The sequence below is a fragment of the Rhincodon typus genome, chromosome 31 (genome assembly GCF_021869965.1).
Source record: "Rhincodon typus isolate 14 chromosome 31, sRhiTyp1.1, whole genome shotgun sequence".
Classification (NCBI taxonomy): domain Eukaryota; kingdom Metazoa; phylum Chordata; class Chondrichthyes; order Orectolobiformes; family Rhincodontidae; genus Rhincodon; species Rhincodon typus.
This window is the reverse complement of record NC_063362.1, coordinates 16,657,154-16,670,600: the sequence shown is the minus strand read 5'-3', so window position 1 is coordinate 16,670,600 and position 13,447 is coordinate 16,657,154. Positions and strand designations below refer to the sequence as shown.

The 13,447-nt window shown below is 41.9% G+C and overlaps 1 protein-coding gene and 1 long non-coding RNA gene across 7 annotated transcripts in view; one reads left to right on the top strand and one right to left on the bottom strand.

Annotated features, from left to right (window-relative positions):
• Positions 1-963: 963 nt before the first annotated feature.
• LOC125486668 lies at positions 964-4,623 on the bottom strand. The gene is made up of 3 exons (XR_007265318.1): positions 4,515-4,623; positions 3,098-3,217; positions 964-1,139 (listed from the first exon to the last, which is right to left on the bottom strand). It is a non-coding gene; the product is annotated as an uncharacterized LOC125486668 (long non-coding RNA).
• The window catches only part of LOC109923956 (paired box protein Pax-7), a 120,714-nt gene continuing 111,787 nt past the window's right edge, over positions 4,521-13,447 (top strand). Inside the window, exons 1-5 of one of the 6 annotated variants that reach the window (XM_048615226.1) lie at positions 4,521-4,631; positions 6,122-6,357; positions 7,466-7,595; positions 8,677-8,805; positions 10,208-10,979. In XM_048615226.1, coding sequence (XP_048471183.1) covers positions 4,547-4,631; positions 6,122-6,357; positions 7,466-7,595; positions 8,677-8,805; positions 10,208-10,395 — 768 coding nt within the window. In that variant the 5' untranslated portion in view covers positions 4,521-4,546 and the 3' untranslated portion in view covers positions 10,396-10,979. Of the gene's footprint in view, positions 4,632-6,121; positions 6,358-7,465; positions 7,615-8,085; positions 8,095-8,671; positions 8,806-10,207; positions 10,980-13,447 lie in introns of those variants that run through there. The other 5 variants (XM_048615225.1, XM_048615221.1, XM_048615223.1 and 2 more) reach the window with 5 other exon arrangements.

Sequence of the window (13,447 nt, the reverse complement as noted above, 5' to 3'; positions counted from 1 at the left end):
TTGATAAATTCGAATATCCGGCCTCCACTTTCTTTTGGGAAGGATAATTCCACAGTCCAATGGCCCCATGACAGAAAAAAAAGACATGCTCCCATCTCAGTCTTAAAAGAGAGATTTCCTATTCTTAAATTGCATCTCCTAGTTGCAGAACTCCCACAACAGAAAATCTCCTCCTGATATCCGTATTATTCCATCCCCTGAATATGATTCAATAAAATATCCCCATTCTTCACCTGTTTACAACATTGTTTAATAAGATAAGCCCTTCATCCCAGAAATTAGATGAGTGAACCTTCTCTGAACTGAACTGGTGTTCAGAACATATGTTGAAGGCTGACACAGCAATTTTTAATGAACTGATACAGCTGGATTTTAGGAATCAATATAACTGGGCGGTGCAAACTGTTATAACTGGCATGTTAGGAAATGCCACAACTTAACGTTAGGTTCAAAAATTACAGTGTACAGGTGACTGAGATGATTGGATTTGTGTGCCTAATATAGCTGAAAACTGCATAAAACTGAGCAATAGAAACTATTTTGATTGTATAAAAACCGAAAGAACTACGGATGCTGTAAATCAGGGACAAAAACAAAGTTGCTGGAAAAGTTCAGCAGGTCTGGCAGCATCTGTGAAGGGAAAAACAGAGTTAACGTTTCGGGTCCGGTGACCTTTCCTCAGAACTCAAGTTAACTCTGATTTTTCCTTCACAGATGCTGTCAGACCTGCTGATCTTTTCCAGTAACTTTGTTTTTGTATTTTGATTGTATGTTGGACAAAAAGTATAATTGAATTATTGGCGGCTAATATAATTGGACATTGAGGTGACAACAGAACCGAACGCCCAAGAAAGAAGTGAATGGACAATGAAGAGTAATATTAACGAGGATTGATGTTACATTTATTTCGGGACAGCTCCGTCGTTTTAAGTGGCCATCTTTCTGAATCTTAATGCTGGGAAACGGATACAGAAGGTACGATAATCTGGTTGGGGCTGAAAACCGGCTTGCAACTTTAGGAAGAAGTCTCTTCCTTGTCCAATACAAGGTATGCGCCTTTTCGCTCTCCGCTCCCCCTGCAGCATGCATAAGATTCCAGATATTGTTCATTATGTCATTCGTTCAAACGTAACCTAGGACTGAGGCAGAGGTGTAGAATTTGAATTGGAATGGTAAACACTGGAAACCGTGGTTTGCATACGGTTAGATCTAAAAAATGAGATTTGAGTTAGTCTTAATTGGAGTAAAACTGGGTTAGAATCAGATTTGAGGTTTAGGTTTGGGATCGGGCATAATTTGGGTTTGAATTATAGTGGAACGGGAGTGAAGTTAAAGTTCGGATGGAAATTAGTTTCAATGTGAGAATAGCAGATATGACATTTTAAATATCTGACCGATGTCAAAGCACACCGCTTACACTATGCAGGAACTGCCTATAAACTACCAGGGAACTGGTGCTGTGCTGGAGAGTCTTTCTGTTCAAATGCTCAACTACAGGGCCACAAAATAATTGTAACTTTTTTTAATGAATAAAAAATGTTTGCAATTAATTATTGTGTGGATTTCAGAGGCTGTACGATATCATGTCCGGTCTGGTTATCTGTCTGACACACAGCGAGATTCCCTTTTGTTCCCAATTTTCATTTAGAAAGTTATTTATGGAATACGCGCGCTGTTATTACTTGGCGAGCGAATTATTAGCCGAGCTGAATACGAATTTAATGAAGATTAAGGGAGGGTGTGTGAAGCAAAGCGCAACTTTTAAAGATTCTTCTTATTATAATTAACATCAGTGACATTTTGTAAAATAGCCATAACAGAACACATTTAATAAAGGGATCATCGATTGGTTCCTGGTACCAGTGATCAGTCTTGTATTACATTAGAACAATTAACATGCTCGCGGAGATCAGCAACTGACGGGAAATTAAATCAGAAACTTTTGTGAGTCACTTTTGGTGTTTCTCACAAGGTTTCGTGTGTGCCGGGCTGGGTCGGGGGGCGTAGGGGGTGTTGGAGAGGAGGTGGTGTCAGTGTCTTTGTGTTTGCGTATGTTTGATCCTGTTTGTCTATTAGTGTTGTAAGGCCTTTGTGCTTGTGTATTTTGGATGCTTGCATGTACACGCCCGTGTGTCAATGTGTGCATGTATGTGTTTATGGGTGTGTATGTCTGTATGTGTGGGGGTATATATGGATGAGCCTGTGTTTCCGTGCACAAGTGATCCACGTGTGTAGATGTGTGCTGGCTGTGTATTTGTGTATGCGTGTTGGGGGACTGATGTCTCTACGTTAGAGTGTGTAACTGCATGTGTGGCAGATGTGTTCTGTTGTGAGTAATGTACATGGAGAAGTTGTTTCTGAATGTGTGTGGGGGATTTCTCTATATGTGTGTATGTTCGGAATATGTGTGTGAGTGTATGTGTATGTATATTTTATGGAGAATGTAAGTATTTGTGTAGGTCTCAGTGTGTGTGGGTGTGGGATGTCTGTATTTGTGTGTCTGTATGTCTGTGGGTCTGTTTGCGTGTCTGTGTGTCACCATATGTGTAGGTTTCTGTGTGTCTATATGTGTGGGTCTATGTGTCTGTGTGTACAGGTATCTGCATTTCTATATGTATGGGTCTATATGTGTAAATCTGTGGGTTTGGTTGGGTCTGTGTATCACTATGTGTATTTGTCTGTGTTTATCTATGGGTGTCTGTATACATGTGTTTGTCTTTATTTGTTTGGGTCTGTGCATATATATGTCTGTGTAAGTTGGTCTGTATGTTTCCGTGTGTGTGGGTCTGTGTGTGGGCCTGTGTGTTTCTGTGTGTGTGGGTGCCTGTTTGTGGGACTGTGTGTTTCTGTGCATGTGTGGGTCTGTGTGTGGTGGTAAATTTTTGACAGGAGCTTCTAACGTTTGCACTGTTTGTGCCCTTGGGAAGGAGATTTCGCCATAATGTTCCCAGAGAAGAAAATTATTTTTTTTAAATCCATCAAAAATATTCGAGCATCGAAAACCATCAAGTTCTCCAAAACATATCTGCTCTTGAGGTGATGAAATAGGGAAATCGCAAACGCGCGCTCCCGCGGTTAGATGAAGCGGCCTATTTACCTTGAGAGCAGCCACCTTTTCTTTGCCTTGTTTCCTCGGTATAAGTGAAGTCATGTAAACGAGTTAATGCCACCAGGAATTAAACATACAGAGTTCCTCCGAGCAAAATCTTCCGGCTGTCTGGTCAAATAATATTCAAAACAAAAAAGTTGCGAAAACGATCGAATGATGTAAGGCAGGACAGCACAGATCCGAGGGGACATATACATACGCGAGATGGAAGAAGAGGCCAGTCTAACAGATCCTAGCACAAAACAAATCCCTTATTGTTACCACCTAAACATGCACTTTTACATTACATCTTTAAATACAGTTCCACCATGTAATGGTCCTTTATAATTCTCCCCGAAATCTGGGGGATACGGACTCTCGCTCAATTTCACTCACCGAAACTACAACATTAAAGCGAATTAACTTGAAATTTCACTACTTAAATTAGGAACACTAGCTGCCTTTATTGCCAATGCTTGTCTACAACATCAGACAACGTTGTTCAGTGACAGTAAGACAGACAGCGGCCGTGGAGTCAAGGCGTTTTGCTTCTTGGGTCGGTGTTTGTCCAGTTGGGTGACAGAGATTGTTAAATAAAGTGTTTTGGTCATTGAAGGGTAACTGAAAGATTGGACATTCGGCCTGGAGTTTGGTTCGTGTTTGTCCCATTGATGAGAAGGCGAAATGTGTTCCTATTCATTCAAATAACTTTCAGCTCTTACTTTTTTTTGTTTGAAAGTGGTAGCCTTTTTCCCCCAAAATCTTTTCTGGGAAATTGTTTTTAATAAAACAGCAGTTTGGTCCAAAACGAGGCAGCGAGAGAGTGAATGTACAATGTATGATCGGGCCCACAGTCTCCCACTGTCATTGGCGCGTTCAGTTGTCAGTGTATCCGCTCCCTCCTCATGAATAAAAGAATGAGCCCGAACCTATCAGAGTTTAAACTCCTCTCCTCCACCACACTGCGTCGAAGTTGGGCTCCTCAACAGCTCTCCGCTTCCTGGAGAGTTTTTGAAAAAAATACTTTCCGCAAAAAAAAAGCATTAAAAACAAATCCGAAGTTAAGAGGGAAATTAGCAACCAGCAAGAAAATTTGTACCGGGGAGGGAGATTATTTCTTGCGAGCAGTGAAGGGATTCCCTTTGCTACCGCTACCCTCCCCCGCCAAGTTTCCCTTCAGTCTACTAACTCCTCATCCCACTTTCTAAGAAACTTTTTTTTCTGCAGGAAGCGCACAAAGCGAGTCCAGCCCGGCCGGAGAAGGCAGCTGCAGCGAATAGAGACTGGAAACCAAGGGCTACAAGAGGACTTGGTTCTTCGCTCAGTTGTGTGTGTGTGTGTGTGTATCTGTCTGTGTAAATCTCTCCATCCCCCCCCCCCCCCAAACCCCCCCCCCCCCCCCCCCCCTCCCCATCCCCATCCCCACCCGGGACCATTCGTCTCGATACCGAATCGAGAATGACGTCTCTAACCGGGACAACACCGCGGATGATGCGCCCGAGTCCAGGCCAAAGCTACAGCAGGACCGGTTTCCCTCTGGAAGGTATGAATGCTATGAACAACAGCGTGCCTCAGTTCAATAAGATGTATTTGAATGTGGAAGTGCAAACAAGTCTAGTCGAAAGAGAAAATGTACGTGTGTCTTGAATTGAAGTTAAATGACTTTACATAAACAAGGAACATTTCTTTAACCGTGTTGGGGGGTAGGATGTTGGTTTAATGTGGAGTGAGAGTCCTGTTCTAGTGCACCTGCTTTAACATAAGGAATCCGTGTATCTTTAATTCATTGGCACCAGGCGTTTCGAGCTAATGGTATTTTTTTGTGATATGGTTTCCGAGCACGTGCAGCCATGCACAGAGTGATGATGTTGGAGGGTCTGGGACGGGATTTATTTAGATACTGCCGCTCTCCATCCGTGTATTTCGTGATTAAGGAGAAATTGGTAAAAGCTCACCAGCCAGGCCTGGTGTAAAACACACAAGCTCGGTGGATTTAGTCAAGTGCATCATTCAGCACATTGAAGTGAAGAAATAGTCAGGAAAGGGATAAGGGGGATTACTCCAATATTTGCACAACATGACTGGGAATAATGAGTGAGGAAAGTGCTACAGTTTCTAGTGCCCATCGAGTGCAGAAATGGGCCACTTAGCGACGTTTGGCAGGAATGAGTCGTGTCCAAACTAACCGCATGTGTTGGTCATCATTCTTGTAAATTAGCAATGCCTGATGCAGATTAAGAAACAGGGAGCTCCAAACAGTCCCCGATCGCCTTCTGTGGATTTTGATTCCGTCTCGCCTTTTATCTATTAAAATACAACTAACACACTTTATTTGGTGAGAAAACCTTTCCTGGGGAAACGAATTTATTCAAGACGGTTTCGTTAACTCGAGGTCCACCTTTAACCGGAAAATCGCATATTTCTATGGGGCGAGGTCGCCCCGATTTGCAGATGAGTGAATCGATTAGATTAGAATGAGGTTCAATTCTACAGAAAGGTGTGCAGACTTTATGTGCCCGATCTTCCCCAAATCAACCTTGTTTAGGAAGTTAGGACTTTAATTACATTCAATCTGATTACATTTCTAGGCTCTTTGGTTAAAACTGCGCTCATCTCCACTGGAGTTTGTGAACATTTGAACTGTAGTGTCACACGCCACTTCCCCTTCATTAACAGGAAAAGGTTCACATGGCAAGTTATAATTAAATTAATGTTACTCTCCTTTAAATACGGCAGAGACGGCAGTCCCTAAACTTCGTGCAGTTAAATCTGGAGCTCGGCCAGTAACACACACCTGTTTGAAAAGCCGGTTTTAACAATAATCACAATCTTGGGGTTTATAGGTTCCGCATATCTTTAAGGGGTGTGAAATGTCACTAATTAAAATAAATACCAGAATGAAAATAAAAAGTGCAACTGCTGTTGGTCAGTGTAAGTTTGACATTGCTCCTTGACTGCCCAGTTACAAACACTGGTTTCAGAGAGGTTTGTACACTGCCTACCTTTTTATCTTTTTCTCTTCTCTCTAACCAGTGTCCACCCCTCTGGGCCAGGGGAGAGTAAACCAGCTCGGCGGCGTTTTTATAAACGGCAGACCCCTACCGAACCACATTCGACACAAAATCGTGGAGATGGCACATCATGGTATCCGGCCCTGTGTCATCTCCCGGCAGCTGCGTGTCTCTCACGGCTGTGTCTCGAAAATTCTGTGTCGCTATCAAGAGACAGGCTCGATCCGACCCGGGGCTATCGGAGGCAGCAAGCCCAGGGTGAGTGCAGCAAATAGCGGGTTCGATGCGACCCTTTGCAAGGTCAGAATGATAACACCGAGCAAACTAAAACAATATTCCTTTAAAGGGGAGCAGTCATGTGATGCCCCGCAGAGAAGGGGAAAAAGAAAAACACTCAAATCCTGACATTTTCTAGTCACCGGCCTAAGTACATGTGTAGTACTGAAGCTGAACTTTATGTGGTCGCAAACTTTCTTCCCTCTTTCCCACAGACACACACACAGGTACACACATGGTTTTGGAGATTTGTGATACAAAAATCACTCGCAACTTTTTTTCTACTGTTGGAAAAGGCAACAAGAACACAAAACCCAGAAGGGTAACACACAGCGCCAACGCGGACCCTCCCTCCAGCAGAGACCCTTTCTCCAGTTGTTACATGCACCAGCCCACGCTGGTGAACTGTACTTATTTCCCGTTAAATCCGCATCAACCGAGTATAAAACTCCCGGGAAAAGGAAATTTTTTTTTAAATGATCGCTGTGACTTTTTTTCTGAAGGGCGTATATTCCAATAGATCGATAACACTGAGCAAGACTATTCAGCTCAACTCGGGAGTGTAGTGGCTGATTGATCTTTGAAATAGGGACCATAGCTATAGGGGTGTCAGTTCCTCTCCCTGACACGGTTGCAGAGAGACTGGTTTCAAATAAAATTGGGTATTCACAGCAATGACAGCAGAGCGAACTGCATTGGAATTAAATACTGAACTATCTATAACGCGAACTCTCAGTGAGGCATTAAGCGACATCATCCCTGGCTCAAAACATTGTAATCAATAATATTCTTTATACGTATCATTTAAAGAAGCTAGTCTTTAGGAGGAAGAGCATCAGTCGTTAGATTTCTTCCTCACAATGTCCTGAGCCACAATTGGATAAAACACATGGCAGCTCAATAAACAAATGTATCTTTCTGGATTTAAAACAAATTGGGCTGCTGAATGCCATTGTACTGGTTTTCAGACAGTGAATTAAAAAGTCTGATTTTAGTTACTGAGTGAGTCTCACGTCAATGAAATTAAAAGTTTGTGTTTTTTCCTCCTTTGTCTGTCTGTCTGTCCCGGTGTCTGTTTCCCCTACTAAAGCAGGTAGCAACGCCCGATGTGGAGAAAAAGATCGAGGAATTCAAGAGAGAAAACCCTGGGATGTTTAGTTGGGAGATCAGGGACAAACTACTCAAGGATGGCATCTGTGACAGGAGCACTGTACCTTCAGGTGAGGGGAACTTCCAACAGCCCGCTCCCTGACTATTCATAAAGGAGCCTATCAGACACACACGATTTCCAACACTTTTCTCAATCATTCACTTGAAGAGAGAGACACAGAGAGAGAGAGAGAGAGACAGAGCCAGAGCGACACAGAGAAAGCGAGAGAACGAAGACATATACAGAACCCAACCGCCAAACTGCAGCTTTTAAAAACTGTATCACGTTGAACTTTGTACAATTTTTACTTAAACTTAATCGAAATTGACACCAATGCATAAAAAGTCACACGCAATTTGCTGAATTTCGATAACTATCACGGACAATTTAGTCACCATCTATTGCTGCTCTGTATTGGCAAAAAAAATACACACAGAGTTTCCAGCTAAACTGCAGGTTGGTTTTTATGAAGTCTCCACAGGCCTATTGTACAATTCAGTTCCGAGGTGGCGGCGGGTGATTTGCTAGGTTGGTTTCTCGACCAGTTTGGTGTCTTGCAGCATTTCTTCGTGATCATTTTTCTTTCTTCCGGTCGGTTCCACCGACACCCCTCCTCGCCCCCCTCCCCCAACCCAATCAGCCTAGGGGCCGAAGCGTCTGCAGTCGGTTACTATCCCAATCCATGAAATTGATAGGTTTTCGGGCGATGGGGAAAGGACTTGTGGGCAGGGTCGGGTGACAGTTAATTCTGGGGACAGCCCGTCTCTTACCTGGAAAACTATTTTCCAGTTTTAAACATTTTGTTTTTGTTTTAAAAGTCGCAGTAACATCTGTCAGAAGAAATTAATACTGAAAACGATTGAATATGTCCACAGTAAATTTTAGTGGGAAAAAAAGAACGACCACGATTTATTTATAATGTTATCAAATTTCATAAGTTTTACGGAGAGCTTTTTAAATCCGAAATTATTAAATGAATAGCTTAAGTGGCCAGATGTCATGTAAAGAATCGACTTGTGGATAATGGACTTGTTCAAAACTTTTGCTTAAAATCGACACTTCAGTAAAATCACCCAAGCTATCGATTTCCCCAGTTTCCCTTTTCCCCGAAAAAAAGAAATAATTATTTTATTTACTTTTTCTTTTGAAAGTGAGCTCCATCAGTCGGGTGTTAAGAGCCAAGTTTGGAAAGAGAGATGATGACGAAGAAATGGAGAAGAAGGAGGAAGAAGGGGGCAGAAAGACTAAACATAGTATTGATGGAATCCTCGGGGAGAAAGGTAACATTGATGTTTGGTTTTGTTTCCTCCCAGTTGGAGTTTAGTTGAGTTCCTCTTGTCATTCTGTTGGTATCTGCGGACTGGGTTGGGGGTGTGGTGGTGTCTCATAGCTGGACTGAGGGTTGCAAAGTTGATGGTGGCTAGGGAAGGAGGAGGAATAAATTCCCTGTTCAAGTCTCAATTCCGCCTAAGTTTTGGCTACAAAACTACTAGAACTGCGCGCCTGGAATATTGGTTTAAAACACTCACAGGGGGATATGGCATGATTCTAAACATGCATTTGCTCGCACCTGACTGCGTTCCGGTGCCCTCTCTGTTTGATTTGGTGCAGCTTCACCGCCGCATTTTCATGCTGGAGTTAGCAATGATTGCAAATCTAGAAAAGGACATATACACACAATCCGGCGTTTGTTGTCTTAGAAATTCCGCAGAACATACACACACACAAACACTCTAAGCAATGTTTCAAAATCTATGTCTGAAAGGGGCACGGATGCTCTCCTCCCCTCGCAGAGATATTTTATTGTATGAGGCTCTCTGAAAGTGTTTCCGTAGATTTGGGGCAATACAGCGCCCAGCATTGGGAAACATCGCTCCCAAAAGACGATCCCTAGTGTAAAACGCTTTGCTGCAGGAAGTCAGCGCTGGCCGCCGTTTCCACAGGCTGCAGTCATTCATTATTCACCATGGAGTTTGAGGGCAAGTATTGTCGGAGCTTAAATTAATTTGTGTTATGGGACAGATCGTTCTCCGGGTTTCTTAAACGGTCCCTTGAAACCACGGCTGACAGTTGCCCGCTCTGGCAATCAATAACAATTAGAAGGGGAGATGACTGCAGCCGGCTGATAAAAGGCAAGGAGATGGGGTATTGACTGTGGGCGGATGATCAAGGGACAGACAGAGATTGGGGGTGGGGTGTGGGAGGGAATGGGGTTGTGGTCAGGGGGGGAGGTGGGGGAGAGAGAGAGAGAAAGTGTGAACACCATCACTTCGTCAGAGAATCAATTGGAACCTGCAGGGAAAGCAAAGAAAATATAAATCAAGAAAGTTACTGACAACTGTATATTTAGTGTGGTTGTTGTTTGTTGGAGAGGTTAGGTATATAAAACGATGTGATATGTTTAAATGTTTGTTTTCATGCATGCGGTTGGTTTCGTTCAGTGAGAGTGAGTTTCTGCTGAAGTAAATGGCGTCTGTCACACATGGTCCTGCTTTCTCTCCTTGCTCTTACATAAATGGTAGCGTGTTCCAGGCAAAGTCCCGATAAGTTGTATCAATCAGTTGATCCTTTTAAACGCTGTCGGGGTGAGGCTTGGCCGCTGACTTGTGTACCAATCCAAGATTATTCCCGGTCAAACTTTTGAAAAAAAAATAAAGCTTGTTTGTTCTGTTAATTCCTCAGGGCCCACTCGGGAATATTCAAACAAACACATTCCCTCCCTTTTTTTTACCCCTTTAAAAAAAGGACAAAAAACTGTCAAACGAGATGTTCAAACATTTCTACTGGGTTTGACAAAGGGTTTTCTCGAAGACGGACTCATTTTCAGACTTGGAGATGAACTTGAATACAAAGAGCTTCGAGTCCATTGAAAATGTTTTAAAAGCTGAAACACAAAAGGGAACAGAGGCGGAGGGAGAGAGAGAGAGGGAGAGAGAAAGAGAAAGAGAAAGACAGCAGTTCGTTCTGAGGCGTACAGAGTCCGCATTCTCATTCAAAAAACCTGCGAGAAGGGAAAAAAAAACATCAGAACAAAAGAGCGGGACAAGGAAATAATGGAGAAAGGGAACTACATGAATAATGCAAACGCACCCCGCTGCTCGGAGTTTTGTAATATCATTGGGAAAGAATAACTAGCTGAAGGTACAAAACGATTTAAAGAAAAAACATTTGGAAACAGTCGATATTCATTTGGAAAGCAGATTTCGTGCAGTTTTCCCCCGTCGCCTTCACAGTCCAACCACTTCACACAACATTTAAATTTTTTTTTTAAAAAAAACAAAAACATACCTTTAATTTATTGCAGAGGGAGTCACATCAGCCGGAAAGGGGCAAACAGTTCTTGTGATTTTATTCTGTGTGGACGGTGGGGATCAAGATAATTTTTAAAATTATTTTGTCGAAGTTTATTTAATTCGTTCTAGTTTTTTTTAAAAAATGTACTGATCTCGTGTTCTCCTGAATATATTTTTTTAAAGTATTATATTTTTCGCGCCCTTCGCAACCCCGGCCTTCGGTCCATTTTCTTTTTAAAAAAAAATCCATATAGATAAATTAAATCTCGGTAAAGCAAAGTTTGTAAGAATGTTGAATGGTGTAATTTTGTGAGCGATTATACTGGGCGTTTCATGAATTATTGACACTCAACTCGGTGAAAGAGATTGCGTTCCCGAAATCCTGCCAGTTGAGAGACGCTGTAAAAAATATTTATTATTTGTCGATATTTTGGTTAGTGGTCCGGTCAGTGTAGTTTAATTTTCAAAACTTCCGGAGGTATGTTTTTTTTAAATCAGTTGTTAATTTAGCGAATTCCAACTTTCAAAAACTTTTAATTCTCTTAAACTTACCTTAAGTTTCAGGTAATAGAGTTTAGAGAAGGTGACTTTTCAGGTGCTTTCGTTTTATCTAAATAAGGAAATATCTAGGCCGTCGCCGAAAGCTCGGTCGCTTAATACTTCAGTATATATTTAAAAATGTTTGAAGGAGAGAGCTCCGCGTGTTGCCGTTTTTCAATCAGTCTTTAAAGAGTAGCTGGGGCTCACGCTGGGTTATAGCGAAATGACCGATTGTTTCTTTAAGACGCCTGGGTGACAGGATGGTGTTTCTATTTATTGACCAACTTCTTTTTTCAGGAAGAGTTTTTAAAAGTCTACAAAACTTTTCTTTCACTTTCTAAATTGAACGTAATAACGACCGGATGTTTAAACGGCCGACGACCTCTGTGATCTTTTTTTATCGAGTGTCTAATTTAAACCATTGGGCAAGCGGGAATCTTTTCGCTCGTGTCCATCCCCTAACTGCAAACAGGATTTTGTTTGTAAAAATCTTCAAATTTTAAACTGCTAACCCTCGCAGTTCAATAACAGTGCATGTTAACAGCTGCCGAAGAATCTCACACCCACTTATCGTAATCACACACCCCATCGCAACCTCTGGGGGGATTCTACAGCTAATTTGGACAAGGAGAAACTTTATAGATAAGTTTTTTTTAAACGCTGACTCTTCAATGCTTGTCTATAATACAAGCTCGGTATAGTGCGCCAATACATAGCCCTGTCTCTTTAAGCGATTTGTTTTGAATAATTATTTACATTTCCCAGAACCACAGGAAACCCAAACATATCTTAACTTAATTTGTGTCTTTACTGCGGTAACTCAAGGCCGAGATTCTAATGCCCTTTCTCTTTTTTTAAGCAAAGATTTTGCTGGACTGTTCCTTTTCCTCTCATCTCTTTGACATTTCATAATGTTAAGGCTTATTACAGAAAGTAATGAAAACTGTTCTGTGTGAATGAGGGGCTGTGTTTCCGAGGAGTGTAATAGCTCCTAGCCATGGTTAGAAGTGTATTTAGCCCCAATCAGCCACTGTGGGGACTTTTAAGCACAAACGTTATGTTGAAGGGTTTTAAGGCAGATTAAATTGAGCCCTTTTATTTCTTGCACTTTCATCTTTAAACGCTTCGCTCTGTGTAGCTCCGGGCACAAATTGGCCAGATTTCAGTTCCCTTTTTATAGGACGTGATTTTTTACAAAATGTATATATCATTTTAGGACACAGTTAACATTTTGTCACGTGCTCCTCCGACCTCGTGCTGACAACAATCATTTAGACTGGGGATAGATGTTAAGAGTAAAATGTAAAAAAGTAACCGTGTAGTTAAGGGAACCTGTTTCAACAAAACTGCAACTGAAAGACATAGGTGTCCACAATCAAATCTAAAAACAAATTCTGTAAGAATGAATGGGTGCTTGAGATGAAGTTCTGTCTCCTACTGACTTGCTGGGGGTGGGGGTTGGGAGGGAGTTCAAGATTCCTGCCTCATCACCACCTCCCAATTTCTGTTGATTGAGCGGTGAACTCCAGCGATCCCTTGTCTGGAGGTAAATTCTGTACAATTAACAAAAAGTAAACAAATAGAGTGACGAAGAAAACAATGTGGTGGAATTTGTGGGAAAAAAATACAGTGAAATACCTCTGATATGAAAATCTACACAGCACGGGACATCGATTTGCAATGGAAGTAGTAATGTAGATAAGAACTGCGAGCATCTGCAACATGTTACGCGAATACATGGTGTAGGTATCATTATAAATGGGAGATAGATCAACAGACACAAGAGAATTAAATTGGATGACGAGTTAAAAGGGCTGCAGAGAGACGATAGACTGTAGAATGAACAATGGTCAAAACTGCAGATCAATGGAATACTAAACGGAAGAAATTTGCATCACACGAATAAACAACGAAGCAATGTAATAGGGTAATAATGCGTTGTAGTTGCAGAGATTGACAACTGGGAATTCTGAGTGAGAATCGAGTTTAGAACCACATGCTGGTTGCTTATGTTTTGTTTTGGTGAGGAGTTTGGTGTTCGGTCAGCAGCCGTTAGTCAAGGGTGTGGAGAGGTGTTGAATTTTGCTGT